Consider the following 26,653-nt stretch of genomic DNA (forward strand, 5'->3'; position numbering starts at 1 on the left):
TTTAACCCTACTCTCTTCAATATCCCCATTATATTGAATAATCAAGAGTTGATTGCATATGTATGCATATGGTTGCAATGTCCTAGTGTTCTTCAGAGGAAAATTCTATTTTAACTATGTAATTTCAGTCAGAAGCAGCAGAAAATCATGATTAAAAGGTCAGAGAGACTTTAAATTCAGGTTATATATTAAGAGCTCATATTCAAATGCAATAGCTGGTATCCACACACACATGCACACGCACACACTCACAAATAACCCAGATCCTAGCACAAGATGACACTACACATTCCTCATAAGAACTCACCTAATGAATCCCTACCCAGAGCCCATAACACTAAAAACCCATCAAACAAGAGTTGAAATGAGAGAAAAGGTCCTCAGCCCAAAATATACCTTGAGATAACTCTTACTCTGGAGTCCAATAAAGTTCACAGACAGTCTGGGACCAGACTGACAGTTCTGTTTTGTTTTGTTTTTTCAACCTAATTAACCTATCTGGACTCTCTTTCTGCTGGTAATTCTTTCAAGAACCTAGGGTCCCCTCCAAAGTTCAAGGAGGCATCAGAAGGCTCTTGGGAAGGGTATAATTCTTAAGATGAACAAGGCTTCCGACAACAAAAGGTGTATCCATTATACAAGGACCAGTCTCACTAAACCCAAAAGGGAATCCTCATGAGGATGACCAGCAACTGATATAATTTTTACTTATGGCCACTAATAACCCATGGAGGGATTAAATGCATATTAGTGAAAGGAACACACAGCTACAAAATTACCTTCCAAAGGGGATTCAAGAACTGTATGAGAAAGCTCTTTGTACATTATAAAGCATTTTAGAGGGAGTCCCAAAGTTTTAAAAACTGAAAACTAGAGTTAGATTTTTGAGACACCCTTTACAAATGTAATGTAATTACCATCCCCAGAGAGACAGTGTGACATAGTGACAACCTCAAAAAGAGGAAGACAGGCTTAATTCCTGGCACTCATAATGACTATGTGTCTGTCACTTGGCAAGTCACCCAGCCTCTGGACAAGTTGACTGTCCAACCTTCCAATGATTCCAGGTAACTCTTTAAGATTACATATAAGTCACAAGACAGTTCTTTGTCTTTGTAGAAGGATCTTCCTCAGCAAGAGTTAGTTCCCTATGCAAAGTGAAATCACTGATCTGAATTAAGAGAGTGACTCCAAAAGATGAGCTGACCAAAGTTACAGAATCAACTTTATAGCTGGGTGTACCTGTTGATGTCCAGTCAGGAAGCTGCACCATGGTGATGGGGATGTGCTATTACCACCCAACCTCCTATGACATGTTGCCCCACCCTACTCTGGAAGACACAACAGATCCAGCCTCCCCTGAGGGAACTAAGCAGTCTGTATCCAACAACAGGAAGGTGACCTCTCTCTCTGAAGGTCCTGAAATTCAGTTGGAAGATTGAGTTGGGAGACAGAAGAAACTCTAGATAAGCCAGTGTTCTGGGGCAGTGGGGGGAAAAGCACACATCTGGAGGGAGGTGGGATCTGAGGAAAGCAAGAGGGAAGAAAAAGCAAGAGGACCAGGGAAAGAAACATTGAGGCCCTCACTTCTTTTTCTCACTTGACTTTGGGCCAAGGAGCGTTGTCTTGACTTCTCTGAACCCTGGTCAGAAATAGAGGGTGTTGTTTGTTACCGAAAATACAAGGTTATGGATGCTGGGCTCTAGGAGGAGGACAAAATAACCCATATGTTTACATGGTCCTTAAGGAAAGTCATGCACATCCATCCATGCCCATACTCCATGGGCCTTTAAAAAAAAAATGGGCTGGGCCTATTGGAAACCAGAGTCTAAGAGTAATTCCTTCAATTACCTCTGCTCCCTCGACTGTATTTTTTTAAATAAATTTCATGGGAATGTGTTAGTCATGTAATCAATGATTACATCTTATGTTGTATAGTAATATTTTATTTATTGAGAGGTCAGTGTACCTGTTTGCTGGTGGATGATTAGGCCTCCCCAAAATGTATCCTTTTTCTGGATAAACTGAGGTATAGAAGCAAAACAGGCAGAAAAGAAGAATCTCAGTGAGAATAAAGCTAAGGGTCAGGAGGCCTGGAGTTATCATGGCCTGGGTTTGAGGGCAAGAGGGAAATGGGAGCTGAGAAGTCTAGTTTTTCCCAAATCTACTGCTGTTCAAAAAACCAGGATGAGATCCACTTCTCCAATCCACTAGCAAATACTTCTCTGTATTGGCACTTTAGGAAAGTGATGATGGAAGAAGAAGAAGAAGAACAAACCCTGTTGGATAATGAGTGAGTGATGAGTCTCCTTGCAGACTTTGTCTCCGATGTGTCCTCTCGCCTCCTGCTTCTCTGTACCTCTTTCCTGTGCTCTTACCACTCTGATGACCTAGTGTCCCAATGCTGCCTGGACCACTGCAGTGCCACAGGCCTTATCGATACTCTAGAGAGTGTGTGTGTGTGCGTGTGTGTGTGTATGTACATATTTGCATGTATAGTATGTGTATGTATGTATATATGTGTGTATATGTGTATATATATGTGTGTGTATATGTGTATACATATATATATGTGTGTCTCTGATGTGTCTGTCCTCTTGCCTCCTGTTTCTCTGCACCTCTTTCCCCTGCTCTTACCACTCTGATGAATGACCTAGTATCCCAATGTTGTCTGGACCACTGCAGTTCCACAGGCCTGATCTATACTCTATAGAGTATGTATACATAAACACACATATATGTATGTATATGTATGTATATGCATGTATGTGTTTATGCATGTGTATGTATATGTGTGTATGTATATGCACATATATAATCCCTGAGAGTGAAAAAGCAATTTCAGAGAACAAATCCTGACTTTAGTTTCAATCCTCATATACCCTTATCAGACTAATGGAATAGGAAGGGGGACATTTTATAGGGAGGAGAGGGGAATTTTTCTGCCTTGGAATAATCTGGAGAAGGCTCAGGAAATATCTCCCTACCTATGTTGGTCAAAAGAGACTGGAGCAGATTAAATGGTAAAATTATGAAATCTCCCTTTCTGAGATATTAAAAGGGAAGGGGCACTGGTTTGTGTGTGATTCCCGATGGAAACAGACAGATGGATGACTTCTAGAAATCTTTTCTGACTCTATTATACATAGTTGTTTTCTAGTTTCTGCTACTTATCAATTTTTCTGATTGGAGTCTACAGGGCCTCCCAAAAGATGGAAATCCTACGTTTGGAACAGTCCAAGAAGACCCTTATCAGTTTGAACATGGACCTTGAAAAGGATCTGCAGAAAATAGATGAGGCAAACCAGTCTCTTCTGTTAAAAATTCAAAAAGAGGAAGATGAGAACCACAGGTGAAGGTTTGGGGTTGAATGAGATTAAGGGCGCAGCTCTTCTAGACAGATTGAAAGACAAAGGATGGAGATGAGGAAGATCTCTTGAAGTCTCCCTGCCTGCTCTTCAAGAGGTCAAATTCTATAAAAGAAAGACCTTCCTCTTCATTCTTTGGTTCCTTTTCTTTTTGAGGCCAGGTCTCAAAAAAATCTTTCCTAAGCAATAGCCACCCATAAACCCAATCCCATTAATGACTGAAACAAAAGCTTTGACTCAATCTGCTTCCAATCCACACAGGTTCACCTCTCCTTAGGAAGCCTGATGGCCTCTCCTAAAGGCTCACTACATTGGTGTCAGACTTACTGGGGTCATCCAGTAGCTTTAGCTCTATTGCAACCTAGAATTCTCAAACCCAAGAGGTCTGATGGTCTAGAGACCACCACATGGAACCCTCATCAACATTATTAGGCAAAGTTGTCCATGGCTGGATCCTTGAGAAATTGAATGTTTTAAATGTTTTGTGTTTTAACTGCCCGGACATTTATTCATATTAATGAAGATAATCTTTACAAGTTGAGTTTGGTGGCAGGTGGAGGTAATGGAGGAGTTAGGAAAAATCAGGGAGGTTCTTATGTTTTCCTGCCCCTTAGTGATCTAGAGGACAATCCATTGCCAATCTGAGGTCCCTGTTTGGCTGTCATTAGAAGTCTTCCCAGCCTAGGACACAGAAACTGGCTGATAATCATTTCTCACTTGATTGTCCTTGTCTGTTGTACAGGTTGGAAAGTGAGCTGGCCCGCTTAGCACACTTAGCAGAAGAACAGGAAAGGAAAGAGCTAGAAAATACCTTATCTGAAAAGGAGCAGGATTTGAAAGAACTGGAACAGGAGACTTCAAAACTAGTAAGGAGAAGGCTGGCAAAGAAGCTACGAGGGCTTCTTTCCTCATTTTGTTACTCTGTCTCTCCCCAACCATTTCCAAAGGTTGTTCTCCCTTCTCATGGCTCCCATACCACCAACACTTAACAGAGGGGAAATCACAGTTTTTGTAGGCCCCAAGAGCAGACAGGTAGGGGAAAGGAGGTACATTTGCCCTTGAAATTATTTAACGATGGAAATGCTGTAAGAGCTATAGTGTGTGGTGAGACCTCACCATAGCTAATCCATATAATAGATATGCAGAAAAAGTATCCAGAGGCTAGATCAAGGTTTCTTAACCATGTTTTGGTCTTATGAGCTCCTTTGGCAGTCTAGTAAAACCTATGGACTCCACAAAATGTTTTTAAATACATAGAATAAAAAAAATAGACTTACAAAGGAAAACAACTAAATTGAAGTTATCAAAAAAATTTTTTTTAAAGTTCACGCACAGTAAGAATTGCGATCTAGATACCAAGATAGTGAAGGATTCTGAGTATCAATACCATTTAAGGAGCAAGTGAGGGAAGCAATCAGCAAACATTTATCAAGCACCTACTATATGCCAGGCACTGTGGTTGGTCCTGAGGATACAAATAGAAAAATGGAAGGAAATCGGAAGTTTTAACCTAGAACACGAAAGTTGGTTTCAAGTATTTGAAAGGCGAGAAAGGAAATCAGATTTGTTCTGATTGGCCCTGAACAGCAGAACAATGAATGAGAAGGTGCAAGGAGAAGAAAAAATGGGGCTTGATGTAAGGAAAAGCTTCCTAAATGAACACACAGGCCAAAATTCAACTTGCCACCTGTTTTTGTGACCTGCAAGCTAAGAACAGTTTTACATTTTACTATCAAAAACATATGGCAAACCAGATTTGGCCCATGGGCCTTCAGATCCCTGATCTAGATGATCATTCATTAAAAAGGGAATTTCTTTTTAGGGAGATATTGGTCAGACTCAGCCCCTTGCCCCTTGCCCCCCTTCCAATGCTAAACTTCTGTGATTCTGCAAAAAGGGCATTAGTCACAGGTCAAATTCCAAGGAAGTATCCAGGTAAGGAAAGGCAGAGAAAAGTCACATGAACACAAGGTTTTATATAGGCAGCTGGAGGCACTTACCTACTTTCTCTCTTTTCACAGGGAAAGATCAATGAGGCTTTGACTCAGGGTATAGCAGCACTGCAGAATCAGGTAGGGCATGGCTCTAGTAAGTCCAACAAGATTACTAGTGTCCCCACAGCAGCAACCTTCACCGAACACAAAGGCACCACAAAATGACGACCATAAAGGAACTGCATTCCTGAAAAAGGGCTATAATCTCCATCCTTTTGTTTAGAGAGTAGAATACAAGGCAGCATAGGATAGTGGATAGAGTGCTGGCCTTGGAGTCAGGAAGGCCTGTGTTCAGATCTTGCCTCTGATACCTACCAGCTGTGTGACCCTGGGTATTTAAGTCACTCTGTTTCTCAGAGCCTCAGTTCCCTCTTTGTAAAATGAGGATAACAGTACAATTTCAAAGGATTGCTATGAGAATGATAAGAGATTTTATATACCTCTATACACAGACACATGTATATAGTTTACCTTGCAAACCTTAGAACATTATATAAACGTGAGCTGTTATTATCTGTTTATGGATGCTAACGTAATTTGCAAACCCTTACACCTAGATTGAAGCTCATTATTGTAAAAGATAGGTAAGGAGTAGACTTATCCTTGAAATGAATTAATGAGTTTTAAGGTAATTTGGGGAGAGGCAGCCTGATTTAGTATAAAGAGCACTGTATTTGAAGTGAGAAGAGCCTTGGGTTTAAATCCCAGCTCTTTCTCAAAAAATCTGTGTGACCTTAGACAAGTCACATAATGTCTCTAGGTCTTAGTTTTCTCATCTGTAAAAATTAAAAAGTTGTACTAGATGCTCTCTAAAGTCCCTTTTAAGATTCTATGACCCTTCAAGCTCATCCTCTGTTTTCTGGATTCCAGCAGATACCCTATTGTGTTTTCTCTATAGGAGAGTAGAGGGGGCTACATCTTAGGCAGAGTGATCTGGGCTCTGCTTCAGAGTGAAAAACTACCCAAGAATAGTTTGTGTTCATCCTTCATTGCTGAAGAAGACCGTGCCATCAGAGAAATGATGACATGATTTGCACTTGACTTTGTTTTGAGTGAGGGAGGGCTGTGCACCCAAGAATAGTAAATTTTTCCCAGAGTGGGGGAATCTAAAGACCTAGAGATAAGCAAGTATATTCCTCTAAAGAAGAAGGCCAGGGGTTTAGTAGCCTAACGATGAGAGGTAGGGCAGACACTGGTGAGCTGGAAGGTTTATCTCAATGGTCAGGAGGATCCAACAGTGGAGATGATGGGAGGAGCACCTTAATTGGATCTCTAGTTCAAGGTAACACTGAGACCGGCACTGCCCAAACTCCCCAAGGATCTGGTCCCTTCAGTTGGCCTGGTTGAGGGAGAGGGGCAGGTTGTAGGATGGGGTGGGGTAGCAGAATCAATAATGAATTCCAGTAGATGGTACTTACCAGTCATTTCCTTCCTAGTTTGACTTAGCACTGAGAAAGGAAACCTGACCGTGGCTCAGTGAGTTTGATTCCTTCAGTGTAAATAGTGGGTGGTCCCCCAGGGGGGCTTCCTTGCAACATATATCACTTCCTAAAGAGAGGGGCATTATGCTACCTGAGGATGTGAGCGCTTATCCTATCCAGCACTGGCAGAGGCAGTGGCCTTCTCGGGAACATTGCAGCCTCCCCAATGTTAGAAACATCTTTTCCCTCAAAGATTTTTTGGGGGTCCTGCTTGGCTTCTTAAAATTTACTAAGGCTTAGAAGCTGGCAGAAAGACAAGAATTAAATTGTGAAAATGGGAAGAGGAGCAGAAAACCTTCCATAGAAGAAAGTCATCTCAAGATAAATACTCCCTAAATTCAGGTTGGGGGTGGGGAAGCGGCTTTAGGAACATTCAGTTCAGAGCTGGTCTTTCCAATAGAGTTTGCCTGTAAGGAGATGGTAAATGGGGAGTCAGCACGACCCAGTGAAAAGGCTAGTAGATTTGGATTCAGAGGATATGGCTTCAAATTCTGATTTTACTGTGAAGGTGTTACCCATGTGACTTAGGTAAGTCATTTAACTTCCCTCAGCCTCTGAGGGGTAGAAGGGTAGAAGGCAATTTCAGGGATTCTGGAATTACTTTCCCAGGCCTAGTTCTCCCTAGTCTCTCAATATTGTCTTTCCTGGGGTTTACAAGAGGCCAAATTTCAAAAATCTAGCTGAAAGTCTCAGGTCAGCAGAACAAGGTTCTAACCTATGCACTTACACGCACACACTTACACACACACACACACACACACACACACACACACACACACCCCCTTGGCTCTCTCTTTCCTTGTAAAATGAAGGGGCTTGGTCAAGGTGGTCACTCAGGTCCCTTCTGACTCCGACAATCTGTGAGTTAGTGGTATGAGGACTGGGATCCCATCTGACTCCACCCTAACTCAGCCTCAGTTTACTTAAGAGAAAAATTTGCCTTTCTCAGGGTCATCTGGGCAAATCACTTCCCAAATCTGGGGTCTCAGTTTCCTTATCTGTAAAATCAATTAAATGGACTACAGCAGTGGTGTGAAACTCAAATAAAAATGGGTCCCTGAAGGACACATACTGATGTAGGAAACAATAAGTTATTATCTTTTTTATTTATTTTGCTAAATACTTCCCAGTTATATTTTAATCAGATTCTGGCCATGCTGGGGATTATTAGGCTGCATAGCCTTATGGGCAGTGAATCTGACACCTCTGGACTAGAGAAATTCCTAAATTCTCCTAACTCTAATAATGATACTTTGAGGGAGGAGGGGATGGGAGGGAGGGATTTCAAGCCCTATTTCAGCCCCTTCCTCAAAAGCAATTATCTATTTGCTGTAAGCTTGCCACCTTCATTCCAACCATTTATTAATAAGGTTTCTTAGATGTTAAGTGTAAAGGAACAACCAATTATCTTTGAAAACTAGGTCTCAAGGTCAGTTTAAATAGGAAACTACCTAATGTCCCTCTTCTCCTAGATGAGATGAGGGAAAATATCTGCCTCCATTCAGCATAGGTCTTGTGGCATTCTGGACTCTCTATCTCCTCTATATGGAATAATGTTCATTTCCTTTCCCTTTCTCTACCTTCTCCCAAAAAACAAACAAAATCTGACAGGCCCTTTTGTGCCATATTTTCCAGTCAAAGTTTTTGGAAGTTCTAGTAATGATTCTGCCCTGGGAAAAATTTCACAAGAGAACTTTAGCTCCCATAATGATACTTGATTCCCAAAGGATTCCCAATTTCCTCATCCAGGCACTTCCTTCAATACACTACTTATAGAATATGTGGATATAACAATGGCACATACATAGGGGTTAAAGAAATGATCCAGATAATCCTTCATGGATCAAACCAGAATAAGCCTCTCTGAGGTGGTCGACCCCAACACTGGGTGATTTAGAATGGATTTTTGAGATTCAGATGCAGACTTAGGATGGACGTGAGGTTCAGGTTCAAGGATGTCTCTGACTTGGCTGGCACAAACCGTGAGATCCAGGATTGAGGAAAGGATGAGACTTTGCTGGGCTTGCTAGAGCAGAGTGAAAAGAGCCATTTACTGCCATGATTCCTATTCAGGACCTCCAATATTCCTCTGCCCACTTACCCTCCCCTGGCAACCTTTGGAAAGTCAAAAGCTCATTAGCCCTGGATAGGATGTTTGTCCATCTCATTCAGCTCAATATACTTTTATGTGAAACTGCAGCTTTCAGGGAAAACGCATGAGCCCAAAGCACTTCTGCCTGAGGAAGAAAACTTACTGGAATCCCCAGAAGTGGCAAAGGTGAGTGAAAATGTATTCCTGGGACTAGTTAGGCTTAGGGACTTGCTGATTCCCTAGGGGTCAGCTCTCAAGGTCAGCACAAATCCACAGAGTTCTGATATCCTGCCAAGACCAAATGAGCCAAGAACTTCTAGGTTTACCTGTGGTCTTAGTTTCAAAACTCCAGCCTGAATTCAAATTCCTTATTCCAGCTTCCTTCAAAATAGACCCCTGCCTTTTACTCATTCATTTAATTCATATTTGTTGTATCTGAAATTATCTTCAGTATTTATTGAATAGCTTCCTATAATAATAAAAGCACATAGTTATATAGTTTTAAGGTTTGCATCATCTACACTCAAGCTTATAAGGACTCAAACCTGCAGGCGCTTTTCCTAATGTAGCCATATCAATCCTTAGGCATGTCAAGTCTTATAAAGCTTATTACTTACACAGTCTCATTTGATCATCACATCAACCCCAAGAGTTGTTCATAACAGAGGTATTGTTGTATCGTCCAGTGCTTAGCACAGTGCCTGGCAACATAGCAGGCTCTTAATTCATTAAATGATACTGATTGATTGTCCTCATGGTATAGAAGAGGAAACTGAGGTCCAGAAAAGCCACAACAGGCTAAGAGTATTGAAGAAGGAGGGGAGAGGTCACTGTAGGCTGGAGTGGTTGGGAGAGGCTTATCATAAGAACATGGATTTAGAGCTAAAAGTTGCAGGTGTTGGAGGTAATCTAGTCTGATTGTATACTTTTATAGGTAAAGAAATGAGGACCCAGAGTAAAGTAATTTCCTCAAGGTCATACAAGAACTAAGAGGCAAAGCTAACAACTGAGTCCAGGTCTCCCAACTCCAAATATAGGTCTCTTTTCATGGAGCGCTGCCCTTTTGGAGAAGATGGGACCAGAGTTGCTATGATCATGAAGAAGACCATGACATCACAGAAATGATGACATGACTTGCACTTGACTTTGTTTTGAATGAGGGAGGGCTCTGCAAGGTCACCAGCCTCACTCTCTCCTCCTGGGACCAGAGTGAGGTCGTGAAGAACTGGCAGGTTTGAGATAGTTAAAAAGAAAACAAGAAGGCAGCATAAGAAAGGACCCAAAGGTGGGAATGACATGAGCATGTTCATCAAAATGCCAGAGATATTCAAATTTTAGAATTGCCCACAAAGTCCTAGATTCAAATCTAGATGGGGCTTCAAAAATCAGTTAATCCGATGCCATTAAATTTGTACATAAAGAAACTACAACTCAGTAGACTGAAGTGATTTGTTGCACTGGTAGTTAAGTAATAGAGTCAGGATTTAAACCTAGATCTTCTGATTCTGCACGTCCAGTACTCTTTTCATTGAGTCACACTGGGGGTAAGAGGTGTGTGGGGCAGTTGGGAAGGACTGGAACTGTGCCTTGAATGGATGGGCAAAAGGGAAGGTGGTATATGTTCCACACAAAGGAACACAAAAAAAACCCCTCAAAGATGAGAATGACAATGACATGTTCATTGGTTATAAGGAAATGACCAGAGAATCTTTCCAAGCATCATGGTTTGAGAACTACAAAGGACTTCAGAGATTATTTAATCCAAACTCGCTCATTTTACAGAGGGGGAAACTGAGACCTGGAGAGGTTAAGTGACTCACCCAGGGTTACATAGGTTAATTCGTAGAACCGGGATTTGAACCCAGATCCTCTTGATTCTATCTTCAGTGCTTATACCAAACCAGGAAGGGACTCAGCTAAGAAGTATAAATATGGCAAGGATCTCGCTGAGATAAACAATACAAGGTACACTAGGCCCTTCCGTACCTTAGGAATGGAAATCTTAGTATGCAGACTCATGGAACTCAGAGTCAAAATGGAAGCTTAGAGGTCATCTAAACCCAACCTCTACCCAGTACAGATATCCTTCCTCCAACACCTTTGACCCAGAGGAATCAACAAGGCCTACTTGAGTGCTTCCAGTCACAATAAATCAAGTTGTCCTCAGAAATGGCCAAAAGGAGATAGGAAACCTGTTTTCTTCTATTCCACTCTCTCCTTACCTGACTATGAGATTTTCCATTTTCCATGAACAAGAAATAAAAACTATGCAAAGCCAGGTATGGTTTCTAGAAGTCATTAAGGGAAATGAAAGATCACAAGATCAGAGATTTAGAGCTGGTCTTCTTTTCCAATTCCCATTTTAAATAGATGAATACTGAAGCACACCCATCCATAAGTTAAATGATTTGTCGAAGGTTATATAGAAAATAGAAAAAAAGGGGAGAGGAGAAGAGGGAAATCTGACTACAATGACCATTCTCTTTCTTTCCTCCAGTGTCTAATGAAGAGAGGTCAGCCTTCTCCTTGTAGAGGCCAATTCTTCTACCTGTACTCACAATCCCAACCACTCCTATCTTCTTTCGTAGTTTGCCTTCTACTATCGACACTTCCCATTACAACTGTCGATATCCCTGACTCCTTCTCTGCTGCCTATACATGTTTATAAGTCTGCCTCATACTTACAATACCCTCATGAGATCCTTCCCTCCCCACTGGCTATCATTCTACAGTTTTCCCTTTCTCAGTCACTTTCCTTGGGAAAACATTTTCCCCTTGTTGACTCCAATTTCTCACTCTCTTTCTGGCTTTCTAACTCATCACTCCACTGAAATCATTTTCTCAAAAGTTGCCAACCTAATAGCCTTTTCTGGATCCTCATCCTTCTTGACTTCTCTGCAGTGTGTTCTTGGATATTATTTCCCCTCTGTTTTTGTTACAACACCACTGTCTCAACATTCTCTTCCTACCTGTCTGACTTCTTTCATTTGTTCATTCACTCTTTCATATCTTATCCTCAAAGTTAAAAGTACAGGAGGGAGAACAAGTTATGAAAGGTTTTGAACACCAAACAGAAGGTTTTATATCTGATTCCCGAAGGTGACAGGGAGTCACTGGCGTTTACCGAATGGATTGGCAATGGGAAGAAGGGTGAAATACGATCAGATCTGCACTGTAGAAAAATCAGTTTGACAGCTGAATGCATGATGGACTAGAATGAGTAGATATTTACAGCAAGGAGGTCAACTAGAAAGCTATTTCAATAGTCCTGGAATGAGGGAAAGAGAGCCTGTACCAGAATGCTTGCAGTATAAGAGAGAAGAAAGCATCTATGAGAGACATTATAAAGGTGAAATCAACAGGACTTGGTAATAGATTGGATATGGGGGTTGAGAGACAATGAAGACTCTAGGACAACACCTAAATTTCTAAACTATGTATCTGGGAGCATAGTGGTAACCTTGACAGTAATAGAAAAATTAGAAAAAGAAAGGTTTGGGGGGGAAAGACAACAAGTTTTATTTTGAGCATGTTGAGTTTAAGTTGTTTTGGGGAACTTCAGTTTTAGGATTCAAATAGGTCACTGTAGATGTAAGACCAAAGGTGAGGAGAAAGGTTAAGGCTGAATAAGAAGACCTGAATCATCAGCCTAGAAATGATCATTGAATCCGTGGGAGATGATGAGATCACAAAGTGAAGTAATACAGAGGGATAAAAGAGCCCAGGACAGAACCCTGAAGGATACCTATGAGTAGATTCTAAGATCTGGAAGAAGTTCTAGCAAAAGAGACAGAGGAGAAATGGTCAGGTAGGAGGAGAACTGTCTCTCACTCTTAGACCCAATCTAATTGAAAACGGCTAAACCAAGAGTTCATATCTGAGTGCCTGGAAAAATAGACGGTGGTTACCACTGGCAGAAAGGGTTAAATCAAGAAAGAAAATTAGTAGGCTAGTAGGTTATTGGAGAGAAGGGTAGAAGCCAATATTTGGGAAAAGGGGCATAAGCTAAAAAAAAGTTGGAAGAGGTAGATAATAGGATCTCTCCGAAATAGCCAAGTTGAATAGCATGACTTTATATAGTAAGATTACCAAACAATAGCAAAGTTGGTTCACATGAATTTATTTATAGGAACTGAAACAAGGTTGTGCCAGAGCCAGTTTGAACTGGTTCACGTGAGTTGATTGTTAAATTTTCAATGTGAGCATTTACATCTTGGAAATTGACAAACCTACAAATCGAGCCAATTTATTTGTTCATTGTCTTGACTTAAGAAAGTGATGGAGAAAATAAGTAAAATGTATATTAAACTTTAAAGTATGTCCTGATTTTGGGGGGAGCAGAGAGGACCAGTTTCTAAACATTTTACCAATACATTCCTGGGCTGAAGCAACCCTTCCCTCACTCCTCTTTTATCAAAAAGGCATCTGGACAAGTGGACATAGATCACAATGTCCTGTTAAGGGCACTGAATTTGGAATCAAAGAACCTGAGTCCAAATTCTGAATCTTTAACTTATTATCTGTGTGACCTTACTCAAATTAGCACCTTAACTTCTCTGAACTTCAGCTTTCTAACGTGTCCAATGATAAGGTTGGATTAGAAGACACAAAGATCCCTTCTTGCTCTAAGTATATTATCTTGTCATCCAATATCCTCTGAATTTCTGATAGTTCAAGATGAACAACCTGGAAATTAATTAGTAAACAGTTTACCTTACCAAGTGAGCGAACTATTCGTGTTTTTCCAATTCTCCTTGCTGAGTTCCATCCCTTCCTTTCTTTCCATAGATGAAAGTACAACAGGCTGAAGTCTCTTTGGCAAAACAGGAAAAGGAATTGGCCAAGGTAAAATCACTCCCTTTCTTGTAACAGAAGTAAGAAGGGAACAAGTAAATAAGCATGAAGAGCCCACTATGTGTCTGGCACCAGGCTTATGTTATCTTATCTAGACCAGTGTATAAATAGATAGACTCTCAGGTTTAGGTCCTTTATGGAGATACAGGAAAAGGAACCAAGAGAAAAAATCCTAGTCACACCTTCTCTAAATATCTTTTTACAAGATAAATTCTAGATTCTATATTCTCTTTGTTCCCCTCACTTATCCTACCACCTTATTAAATATAAATGGTTGCAAAACCCAGAGCCCAACAGCCCATTAATATTTTCTGGCCACTAATTACTCAAAATCAAGTTCTAAAAGGAAGGGAGGATTTTCCCTGAAGAGGGGGCCCAAAGACACAAGAAAAATGGCTGTTGGTGCATTAACAGAGCTAAGTCAATGGTTCAGGATATAAGTAGAAACATTTTCATTCTTGTATCAAGTCAAAGAAATAAATTTAAGACAGAATTTTGGCCTTCCAGGTACTGGATGAATACGAATCTGTGCACCAGCTCTGTGAGACCCAGACCTATTGCATAAAGGTACAGCTTTTTGGTACAAGAGTAGAGTGTCATAGAACGTACCAGAGCCATGTTCCTCCATGGCCAAATCGATTTAAATTCTTGCAGGTGGGCATCACCAACCTCCATACCTTCCAGATTCCTAGCAGTATCTCCCCTGGGTCTTCTTCTCTCCAATTCCTTAAAGGAATAATGACTCAGTCACTTTATTTTCATCTCCCCATCTTCATGAAGCCCAACCCAACCATCATCAAAGTCCTCCACATTGGTACAGCTTTAGTGTGGGAGGAAATGGTCAAAGGATGAGAAGACTGGAAAGGCTTATACTACAATTTAACCTTATTCTACTATATATAATAGTATATATATATATACATATATATGTATATATATATACATATACATATATATATAATACTACTTATACTACAATTTAACAATCCTCATGGTTTAGCTGATAGCCAGTATATTATAGTGAATAGAAAACCAGTGGAGAGCCCACTTTGGAATCAAGAAGACCTGGGCTCAAGTCCTGCCCCTGACAGACTGGTTGAGTGACCTGGGCAAATCACTCAACTACTCAGTACCCCAAGCAACTCTCTCTAAATTACAGATGCAGAGCAGTTGATGGTCTGCATTCATAGAAGGAGTTCACTTGCTCAAAATTCCCTATACCAGTGAAATTCTAGGTCTGCTTCACAACAATGGCCATTAAAACAATAACAACCATAATAATTAAAACATATGAACTTTCCAATAAGTGATTGAAGTTTCTTTTATTTTCCTTTGAAGAAATACCAAGAAGCCCTGAGGAAGATGGAAGAGGAAGTAGAGAATAGGTTCCTCGAAACAGAAGTGTGAGCTTTGGAAAACAATCATCTGGGTCTTACCAACATTCCCAACAACTTGTTGAGTTTGGGACAGCCTGGGACAGAAAAAAATATTCCTCATGCCCTTTCCTGACCAAAGCCAGCTAGGAAACAATTCTACCTATCCAGCCAATCTGGGTGGATGTCTGGGCTCATCATCCCAACTGGAACAGACTGAATCCAGCATATCTAACCCTTTCTCCCAACCCTCCCAGGAAAGAACAGGATCACATTTCTCTCCATTCTTTGTCATGTGATCAGTGACTTAAATTTGTGTTAGGATCATAGCTCATTATAACCCATATTGGCTTTGGGGGGATGGTGAGATCATAAATTTAAAAGCAATTGTCCAACTGATGGAAATTTCCAGTATCATTTCCTTTTCAGAAATTGTGATGGCACTTTAAACAAGATCGTGACATAAACTTTACTTTTCCCAGTTCTCTCATTTTACAGATAAGGAACTAAGGCCTAAGGAAGTTACATGGCTTGCCCACAGGTACACAGAGAAGTTTTAAATGTCAAAGCCAAGATCCTAACCAACATCTTTTGATACCAAATTCAGTGTTCATGAAGCAAAAGGTCATTGGCAGGGAATATTCTATACTTTACAAAAAAAAGTCCTTATTGAAATCATCTTTTTATTATACTATATTATGGAAATGCTTATTTTACTTCACAAATTAAAAATAAAAATATAAAAAGAAACAAAAATGGGGCTACAAAACTGCCCCATTCCCCAACACATGGAGATTCCATAAAAACAATACCTAGACAGGGTCTGAATTTTCCATTTCTGTAGAGTTCAGGATTATTCATAACATATGGGTCTCTGAATTTCTAAAAAAAAAAAAATTAATATCCAAAGGTAAGAAAAATGTTCCTTGGATTCATGATAAGATTTCAAATAATGAGGAAGTGACACCAAGCTAATAGAGATCAAAACAGTAGTAATTCTTTCAGTTCTTCCATTTCTCTGACTCTGCTTGTGACATAGAATGGTAGCCATAGCAGATGCCACACAGTATTACCCTGGTCAAGGTTCCTTTTAGATTTTACAGGACTTGGAGCTGAAAGGGACCTTGGAAATTTCCAATCCAACACCTCAATTTATCCAAAACAATATAGGTTCATAGAGATGAAGTGATTTGTCCAAGATTATATGTGTAGTAAGTAGAAAATCCGTGATTCAAAGTCGGGTCTTATGACAGTACATAGGAGACTGAACTTAGAACCACAAGGACATGAATTCAAATCCTGCCTCACACACTTAACAGTTGTACAGTCCTAGGCAAGTCACTTAACTTGACTCGGTTTTCCTTATCTGCAAAATTGACCAGGGGTTTGGACTTAATGAGCTTCAAAGATCTCTTCTAGCTCAAAATCTATGATCCTATGACACCTGACTCAATGCTCTTTCCACTACTCTGAGGTTCTTTTCAGGTTGTTATCTCACAAATCTGAATTATTGGACATCAAAGTAGGTCAATCACATAAAAGTACCAGTTGTGACATGATGGGGAAATGGGAGTCCAAAGTCTACTTCCTGTTTTCCAACACCTTTGCTAGGGTTATGACTTGAAGACCCTATGAAAGACAGCCACTTTTCCTCAGCTACCATAATGTAAATACCTTAGTGTATTTTTTTCAGTCCCTTTCTTGTGGGTTTTTCCACCAGATCAAAAGTCCTAAGTATATCCTCTCAAACGGCAACAAGAGGATTAACGCTGGTAGATGACATCCAAAATGAAGCGGTAAGCATTTTCCTCTCCTTCATCAGCAAATATTTATTGGAAGGGGGGAGGTTGGTTGCCTCAAAAATCTCTTATTTTATCAAATTTTTGTCCATGAAAACCATCCTGTTGTATGAGGTCCAGAATTAGCATCAGAGCCAAGGAAATCTAGGTCTGAGTTCTTTCTCTGATACAATGGCTGCCACCATGAGTAAGTCACTTAAGTGTATATGTGTGTGTGTGTGTATGTATACTTATATATACTTATAAATGTATGTATACCTACATATGTATACACACTTATATTTAATTATATAGATATACATACACATACATACACACACACGCACATATATATACACACACACAGAGTTAGATATAGATATTTGGTGGTGGTGGTTGTTTAGTTTTTAGATGTATCCTACTCTTTGTGACCCCTTTTTAGGGTTTTCTTGGGAAAGAGTGGTTTGACTTTTCCTTCTCTAGATCATTTTACAGATGATGAAACTGAGGCAAATTGGCTTAAGTGACATGTTGTCAAAGCAAGCACCCCAACATACACAAGAGGGCCTGCTATCATGGGTTCATAAATCTGTATTTCTGAAAGGAAAGCAACTTTTGGGGGGTCAACAATCGCTTTAATGTCATGTACATATATCACTCACTTAATTCAGGGGAAAAAGTCAGCACCCTGACCTTCAGAGAAAATATAGAGAAATAAAGATCAACAGACAGGGCTTCCAGCTGCCTGACATAAGCAATAAATATATCATAGATCAACAGACAGACAGCTGTCTGACCATACACACATAGCTACCAGACACAGAAGCACCAACATCTGGGTTTTCAAAATTGGGTCTCCTCTGGCCAAACAAACATAAGCCCCAAGGTAAAACCTCACCTCAGAGTATTTATACATTTTTTTAGAGTCAGCATCACAAATCTTGAGAACCAGTGCCTCATTAGAAAATTAGCAAAAGGTGTAGGCCTCCCCTAATCAAGCTTTTTTTAATGAGCAGGCCCATTAATGGATAGGGAAGATCTTTAATCTCATTAATTAGCATTACACTTGCCCAGAGTCACACAGCTAGGAAGTATCTGAAGCCAGATTTGAACTCAGGAAGATTAGTCTTCCTGACTCCAGGCTCAGCACTCTATCCACTGTACTTACTACTCATCTGTCTGTCTTATCTATTTATCTGTACATGCATACATGCATGGTGTATGCACATGGTGTATATGCATGTATGCATATATTTAAACATGTGTATATGTGCACACATATACAATGTATGTATGTTATATACAATGCATATACAAATACATGTATACGTATACATATATACATAAATGATATAATTATATATAAAATTAATATATAAATTTATTAAATGTTTACATATGTCTGTATACATGTAGATATATTTGTATGTACTTCTTGTATCCCCATTAGAACGTAAGTTCAGTGAACATGGGAATTGTTTCATTTTTTGCACTTGTATTCCCAATGTCTGTAATTCCCAATGCTTAAAAAAACATGATTGATTGATTAATTGGTTGGTAATTCTCTTAAAACTATTAAGCTACTGAGAAGGTGCCTATCTGCTTTGGTAGAAAAAGCTTCCTTATTCAGAATTCCCCCTACCAAGGCTACTACATGCCCCGTTCATATCCCTGTCTATCCTCCCAATGTCAGTGAGTCAACACGCACAATACCAAATATAACCATTCCAGAATACCCCAAACCTGACCAAAGAGATCACCAAAGAACAAACTGTTCCTTTGTGTTGCAGCCATGCAAATCACAATCTAAAACAAATTTGGCCAAGATGTAAGAGGAGGAGAGCTCTGAGCAAGTAAAAATGTTGATTAAAGATATAGTGCACAGCATAGCTCTCACTCATATCTATTGACATATTGACTTGCTAGAACTGGGAGAGATGAACCTGCTCTAGAGGAACAATGAATTTCACATAAGCTGGAAAAGCTGGAAAAGCTATAACATAGTTTCCTTTTGAGCTAAGTAATAAATTGGCATAAGTAATAAATGTAGTTAGAGTCAATTTGATGTGAGGGTGATGTAACTGATAGAGAGCTGACCTTGGAACCAGAAAGGATTCAGGTCGTATGTCTGACGTAGTCTGACTGAGTGACCCTGGTAGAAGGCGCGTAAGCTCTTGGTACTTAACACAGCACTTTGAGACTAAATTTCAAATCAGTTTTCTGGTCTGCATTGGTTAAGGGATCTTCCACACTGGAAAATTCCTATATTAAAGAAATCATGGGTCTAGAACCTGACTCCCTACCCAAAAAAATGACAGTTTCCTAGGTTTTGGAGGAGGAGCAAAAACCATAGGCCCTTTTTTACCTACTCACTGGTACTGTTGCCTCTTCACCACAGGAGAAGATCTCTGTTGGAAGAAAAAGAAACCTCTTCTGGTACAGGTTGGTGGAAAGTCTTTCTCTTAACTTACTGGAGTCCCAGCCCACTATAAAGGGCCCTTGTGGAAAACAAGAGAGTCTAGTGGGGGTGATGGAGAGAAGACAGCCTTGTAAAAAGAAAAAGGATCACATACAGCTGTTAGAAAATGTAATAGCCATGTAATTAACAACTAGATCTTATGTTGTACAGTAATATTTTGTTTATTCAGAAGTCATTGCCAATCTCAACTTTTTCAAATTAGCAGAAAACATGGAAATGACTCAGAAAAAGTCCTCTAAGCAGCCAAATTAATTTTACAAAATCCATTCACTAATACTCACACTGAGAAGATTCCCAAAGGTCCTTACTCAGATCCCATTTATTCATATTTTATACCAAATTCTAACATACCTAGTTACCTGATTTCCCATAGATTAAAAAACTATAAGTCAAAAAAAGGCAGGGGTGGGGTAGGAAGGAGAAGAAGCTGCCCAACACAGGCACATTGATATCAATAAGACAACAGTAACAGTTTCAATTATTGCTGAACAAACAGCACTTGGTTCAGTCAAATTCAACTAGCATTTTGTATGGTATTCATGGATACTAAATACTCCTTATTCATTATCTCATTTGATGACTAACAATGAAGAAAAAGGCAGGAAATACTATTGAAAGCATGACATGAGAATTCAAAGAGCTACTAGGTGGAACAATGGATAGAGTCTTGGGTCTGGACCCAGAAAGACTCATCTTCCTGAGTTCAAATCTGGCTTCAGACACTTACTAGCTGTGTGACCCTGGGCAAGTCACTTAACCCTGTTTGCCTCAGTTTCCCCATCAGTAAAATGAACTGGAGAAGGGAATGGTAAACTACTCCATTATCTTTCCCAAGAAAACCTCAAATGGGGTCATGAAGAGTCATACATAAATGAAACAATTCAAGAACAGTAACATGGGAATACAAAAAGGACAATTGTTTGGGGTCATTTAGTGTAAGGGTAAATTTTACTCTATATCCCTAGAGTTTTTGAGGAGAAGTACCATATTAATGAGTAGTATGATCCTTGATATTCACAGAATTGGGAGCTTAGTAGGACTTTAAAGAGCACGTAGTCCATCCCCCTCATTTTACAGATGAGGTCCTGGGAGATTAAGTGACTTATCCAAGGCAACACAGTGAGTCAACAACAGAGTTCACCTCAAATTCAGATCTTGTCTGACTCCAAGTCTGTGTACTTAGCACTATATGATGGGAATGAACCTAAATCATCAAAAGGAAGTCTAATATTTAGGGTTTGCTATTTTAGATAGCAGCGTTGTGGCTGACAATTGTGATGATATGATATGATAAAGAAAAATCCTCCACCATGTTTTAATTGAATACCCAAAGGGATAAGTTTCATTTATCTGCGAAATTAATTTGCAAATAACATTTAGTCCTCTAGAGATAATAGGAAAGTAATATTATTAAACTTACATATCCCCAAAGAGGACTCCCCAAAGTATCATTAAAGATTTATTCATAATCCCTGGACAAGGTCCCCAGACTCTAGAGCTACCTGGTATTGAAGATGCCTGAAGAAAATCAATGACTACCTAACTCAACTGTGATAAATGTCCAGAGCACATACTCAACAACAAACCCATAAGGTGATGTCAGTACATGAGACTATAAAAAGGGGTTTCTTTGCCCAGATTCTTTTGGTGAGTGGGACAGGTAGGGGCTCCCAAGTCCAGACAACTGGGTTCTAACTCCTGAGTACACAGTGAGACTGGCAGATTCTCTTATTTCTCAGTGGTTCCGATACAGAAGTGTACTAGAACCAGCTCTATACTTCATGAGAATCTGTTGTTCAATTTTTCAATGTGAACATTTATGCTTCAGACTTTAGCAAGGAAAATAATCCAAATCAGGTCTTAATTTATTATTTTATATTATATTATATTAATATATTATTATATATTGATTATATTGTCTAGACTTAAGAAAATGATTGAGAAGATATTAACAATGAAGATTAAACTTTAAAAGTGTGTCATGGTAAAAAAAAAAAAAATTGGAAAGCCAGTTGTTAAATATCTACCAACACATCCCTGGATGTCCAGCTCCTGGAGCAAGCAATAGAATTAAAGTCCTAGACACGAACAGGCTCCACTCCTTTGATTCCAACTTACCTCCGTGTGTTTGAGGGACAGTAATTGATACTCTCTTTTCAGGATTCTTGGATATCTCTTCTTTATCATGCTGCTGCTCACCAGGCTACAAGGCTACCTGCTTTTCCATGTTAATTATGTAAATCCAGATCTAATATTGAACACCCTGCCAAAGATGCTGGGCCAGAACACCTTGTATAGGCTGAGGTGCTTCCTACTGCCAGTTTTTACACTGGAGGCAAAAGATGTTTTGCCTCACTAATCCCTATTGGTGGTGTACTAAAGTGACTGGAGACAAAGCATGACTAAGGCTATGAGTGACAAGTGGCCAGATGGAGGGAAGAAGACCCTGGACCAGAGTCTGCTGTCCTGGTGACCTTCCTATCTAAAGTTTTCCTTCCATGAGTTCTCTCCCCAAATAAAGAAATTTGTCATTAAATTTTGGAGACTGTGGATATACATGGGAGGAGCCAAAGTTTTGTAAAAGGGGTGTGGATGGGAGGAAAGACAGCAGCAGAAATGACTACCTCCAAATAGTGTGTTAATAATAACCTGACATTCTCTTTGCAGGGCTTTTCTATGTCTCTTCTTTACAATCTTATTGTCCATTAGGTTTTTCTATTTTCATTTTACTAAATAGAAATAGAGGTGGTCAATGCCCTACTTGGGTTGGGGGTTGGAAGAGCAAAGTCAGTTACAACTTAATAATGTAGTAGCTTGCTTGTGACTAGATACAATCTTCTACAGAAGCACACAACTGAAGACCAGCTAAGCAACCTTTTCTATCAAGTCACCTTGTATATAACCTTCTCTTGGTGGGATATGCTTCTCATGGCCTAGCAAAGTCATAGATTGAACCTAAGTCCTTAACCATACTGCAAGTGTTGTTCCATTCAGGGATTGCCAGGTAAGACTGGCAGTTCATCACACTACAATCAATTAACAAGCATTTGTTAAGTATTAATATGTGCTAGGTACTGTGTTAGGCTATGGGGATAAAAAGACAAAAAATGAGAATAGCCCCATTCTAAAAAGGCATGCTGCATTCCAATATGGTGGGTGTCCAAAAGGTCTTAGTGCAGGTTTCAAGTTTTAATAGATTTAAACCTGCACTAAGACTTTGGAAACATCTTGTATAGATTTATTCAAAACATATGCAAAGCAGATGCAAGATGACCTGAGAAGATGGAAGGCTACTAGCATCTAGGGAGACCAAGAGAAACCTCATGCAGAAGGTGGCACATGATCTAAATCTTGAAAGAAATTAAGGAATCTGAGAGGTAAAGAGAGGTGAAAAGAAAAAGCTTCCCAGGAAAGGGGGGATAGCCAAGGATAGCCAAGCATGAAGAGGGGAGATATTGTGTCCTAAATGAGAAAGGTCAAAAAGGCCAACATAACAAGTCTATAAAATTTGTGGAAGTCATATGTAATAAAACTAAAAAGGTATAGGATAAGATTTTGAGTTTATATTTGATCCTAGAGACAATAGAAAATCACTAGAATGTATTAAGTAGGGCTATGATATTATCAGACGTGAACTTCAGGAAAATCTCTTTTGTAAATGGTTAGAAGATGGGTTGGAGTTCTGGACACTAGAGGCAAGGAGATTAATTAGAAGACTATAGAGGTAATGAGGGACTGAGCTAGGTCATGGCTGTGGAAGTAGAAAGGAGGAGACACATGTGCAAGAGAAGTTGTGGATATAGAGTGAAGATTTTCCAGCTGATTGGATATATGAGATGACAGAGAATGAGGAGTCCACAATGAAACTGGGTCTTGAAGCTGGGTAACTACGAACGTGGTGGTGCTTTGGATAGTAATTGGAAAATTCAAACGAGAGATGGATTTGAGGGGAAAGGGAATGATTATTTAGGTTATGTTAAATTGGAAGTATCTACAGAACATTCAAGTCAAAATTGCTAGGGTTTAGTGCTCAGGAGCAAAACTAAGGCTGGATGTAGGATTCATATTCAAGAGGTGATTATCAAAACTCACTGAAGTTGCTGATCTGACTAAGTGAGAAAGTATAGAAAGAAGAGGAAGATCCAGGAGAGACTCTTGGGAACATCTACAGTTAGGAGGAGCGGCACACATCTAATGACAAGAAACTGAAGAAGTCATACAGATAGAAAAAGAACCAAATGATAGTCATGTTAGGAAAACTCAGGAAGAGGAAAGTATCCAGTAGAGACTGATCAACAGTGTCCAGTACTCCAGAAAAGTCAAGGATGAGGAATAGGGAAAGGTCATTGGGTTTTTAGTTAAGAAATCATGGATAACTTTTTAGAAGGTGGTTTCAGTGGAGTAATGAAATGGAAACCCAGATTGCCAGGCAGTTTAGAAGAGACTGAAAAGAGAGAAGATGGAATCAATAAATATAAACAGCTTTTTCAAGATGTTTGGCTAAGAAAAGAAGGAAAAATATAGGACAATATCCATGGATGTAGGATCTAGTGAGGGTTTCTTTCATAATGAGGGAATATGAGTATTTTTGTAGGCAATAGGAACGTATAGAGACAAGATCAGACAGAGATGGAAGATGATAAGAGTTAGAATCTGCTGGGGGAAAAATGAAAAGGGATGAAATCCAGGGGAGATGTAGAAGGCCTGACTAGAAAGAAAAGAAAGGCCAACTCTTCACTAGGGAATGATGTCAAGGGGTTATGGGATGAAGAGAAGGAGAAAAGAGGAAGCTAATAGCGAATGGTTTCATTTTTTTGATAATATCTGAGAAGACCCTCAGCTGAAATAGGGAGCGGAAAAGTGCTCTAGGAAGATTGGAGAGAGAAAGGCACCCTCTTTTTCTCTATGGAAATTACTGGAGATTCATATGATCATTGCATCATGGATTTAGAGGTGAAGGGGCCTCAGAAGTCATCCAGTCCAACCTGCTTATCTCACAGATATAATAAGGCTTGCTTTCTGCATGCCCAGATCTACTAACTTGGAGGTATCCTCCTCCTGGGAGGAGTTCCCATCCCATCCTGCCATTCTCCTACCATGTGGAAGGAGCAATTTCCTTCGATTGACTGTGTAGTCAGAACAGGCTGCATCTTTAAAAACTTCCAGACTGAAACAATCACTGTTTCTCGTTCCATCCAGAAGGTAAAGGTCAAAATTCATCCACAGCACCAGTGCCATGAACTAACTAGGAAGGAGCTAGTACTATCTTCCCTGCCTTCTTTCAGGCCCCAAGGCTTGAAGTATTTTTGTTTTCTGTTCTGTTTTCAGCCCCTACAGACCTGGGAGTTAAAGCTCTGGCAATCTTGAGACCAGGATTCTAGGTAGGATGTTGCAGTCAGTCAGCCTGGTAGAGATGCCCAGAAAAGCCAGGGTGCCTAGGACTCAACCCCAAGGTGGTGCGGAGGTCCAGGGGGAGAGATAGAATTGGAACTTGGAACTGTGTTCTATAGGAACTGAGCTATTTGAGAACCTAATCCCTTTCTCCTCCCCAGAGACTGAAGCGGTATAGGACAGATTCAACCAAAAACGTTGAGAAATAAGTTTGTAGATTTGTGATTATACTGTTAAAGTAAATATTTTGTAGTAAAAGCTAATCTGTTAGCGGTTAAATGGACCTGAGGCACAGGATGGGAAGACTGGAGCCATTGGCAGAGAACCTAAACATCCCACCTCTCTCAAAAAAGAAAAAAACAACCTAGAAGAGGAGGGAAATGTAAAGTACCTGACCTAAAGGAAGAGGTGGTAAAAAGTAATCAGCGTTTCATAGATTAGGAAACTAAAAAGATTGTGTTCATATTTAACATCTGCCATAACAATATCGGTTCCTTAACCGAGATTTTATCTTTTATCTCTATTATCCAAACATTAATATCGTTTCATGGGAGAGCACTACAACCCAGATATATTAGACGTAACAGTTTCAGTGGGGCCCCAAGGCCAAAGGCAGAGGATGGGACCTGGCACAACCCAGACTCCACCCCACTCCAGCTTCCAGGACTACTCTCTTTTCGTTCTCAGAAGACAACACTCATTCACAGATAAAGAACGGAATAAACTGGAAGGGATTTTGGAGATCATCAAGTTCAATCATTTTATTTTTTAAATGGCAGAGGGAATTTAAGTGACTTTCATTCAGTTTCATTTAACTCTTCATGACCAATTTGGGGTTTTCTTGGCAAAGATATTGAAGCAATTTGCTATTTCCTTCTCCAGCTCATTTTACAGATGAGGAAACTTGGGCAAACAGGGCTAAGTGACTTGCTCAGAGTCACACAGTTAGTGTCTAAGACTGGATTTGAACTGAGGGAGATTATTCTTCTTGACTCCAAGACTGGTACTTCACCACCTAGCTTGCACCTAAAGTGACTTACTGAAGGTCAAACACGTAGTAAGTATGAGGCAGAGTTCTAACCCAGCTCTATAAAGCCTGTGCCATTTCCACACTGTCTTCCCAATTCAGAAGTCCCTGGGATGCCCCACCTGCACTGCTACAGGTATATGCCCCCAAATGCCCGAATGCCTTGGCATGGATTCCCAGCCATCCACAGCTCTGCTTCTTACAGCATTCAATATTCCTCTTTTCATGAGTTCTGTCACTAGAACATCCTGATGCTTTTAAAAATATTCCTCAGGGAATAATTAAATTTTTTGAGCAGCTGTTCCTTTCCATGAACAGCTGTCTGACTTTCAAGTCCAGTGTCCCCAGAGTCAAACACCTCAGTCTTTCTTTTTGTTCTGAATCAAGGGAAGGGGATGAGGGAGAATGGCAAAGGATCCATTCAGTTTCCTCCTATGATCCTTTCAACTGTTGTTATTGGCCGACCGAAATGCCAGTCAGGCCAGCCAGGGCAGCTATAACAACCAATTGAAGTGATCACTGGTTGGTCTGGTGTTGATTGACAGCTCCATCAGACAGTGATGTTGGCAGGAAGAGAGAGGTGAAGAATTGGTCTTCCCCCCTCTTCAGTAAATTTCATATTCTGATGTGCCCCTATCACTTTTGGGGGAACTTTAGCAGTGAAGAATTCCTGTATATAATCCTCATTGAGTTGTTCAGCATCCAAAGAGTCATGGATTTCCATACATTAGCCAAATAAATGAGTATGTGCCCCAGACCTAAATGAAATTAAGTAAAAGATTCCAAATCAACTGGATATCATCTACCGTGCCTTTC

The 26,653-nt window shown here is 40.0% G+C and overlaps 1 protein-coding gene and 1 long non-coding RNA gene across 5 annotated transcripts in view; one reads left to right on the forward strand and one right to left on the reverse strand.

Moving 5' to 3' along the window:
• Positions 1-26,653, reverse strand: part of LOC140514596 (uncharacterized) — a 128,564-nt gene that overhangs the window by 49,593 nt on the left and 52,318 nt on the right. The gene's annotated exons all lie outside the window — the stretch shown is intronic.
• On the forward strand, positions 987-21,955 carry TMCO5A (transmembrane and coiled-coil domains 5A). 4 transcript variants are annotated; one of them, XM_072625093.1, is made up of 12 exons: positions 987-1,067; positions 2,243-2,293; positions 3,200-3,352; positions 4,111-4,234; positions 5,390-5,440; positions 9,044-9,121; positions 13,724-13,780; positions 14,297-14,356; positions 15,128-15,192; positions 16,883-16,958; positions 19,339-19,382; positions 21,580-21,955. In XM_072625093.1, exons 2-12 carry the CDS (start codon positions 2,250-2,252, stop codon positions 21,776-21,778), a joined length of 951 nt encoding a protein of 316 aa, XP_072481194.1. In that variant the 5' UTR covers positions 987-1,067; positions 2,243-2,249; the 3' UTR covers positions 21,779-21,955. The 4 variants fall into 4 exon arrangements, with proteins under 4 accessions (XP_072481194.1, XP_072481193.1, XP_072481190.1 ...); XM_072625092.1 differs by lacking the exon at positions 987-1,067 and adding an exon at positions 1,332-1,416; XM_072625089.1 differs by lacking the exon at positions 987-1,067 and adding an exon at positions 1,340-1,397.

Source organism: Notamacropus eugenii, chromosome 7 (genome assembly GCF_028372415.1).
Source record: "Notamacropus eugenii isolate mMacEug1 chromosome 7, mMacEug1.pri_v2, whole genome shotgun sequence".
NCBI classification, from domain to species: Eukaryota; Metazoa; Chordata; class Mammalia; order Diprotodontia; family Macropodidae; genus Notamacropus; species Notamacropus eugenii.

Coding starts and splice junctions, on each gene's coding strand:
- TMCO5A (XM_072625093.1), top strand. CDS start 2,250: ATGATGGAAGAAGAAGAAGAAGAACAAACCCTGTTGGATAATGA. Junction 13,781..14,296: donor AGGAAAAGGAATTGGCCAAG/GTAAAATCACTC, acceptor TTGGCCTTCCAG/GTACTGGATGAATACGAATC. Junction 19,383..21,579: donor AGAAACCTCTTCTGGTACAG/GTTGGTGGAAAG, acceptor CTCTCTTTTCAG/GATTCTTGGATATCTCTTCT.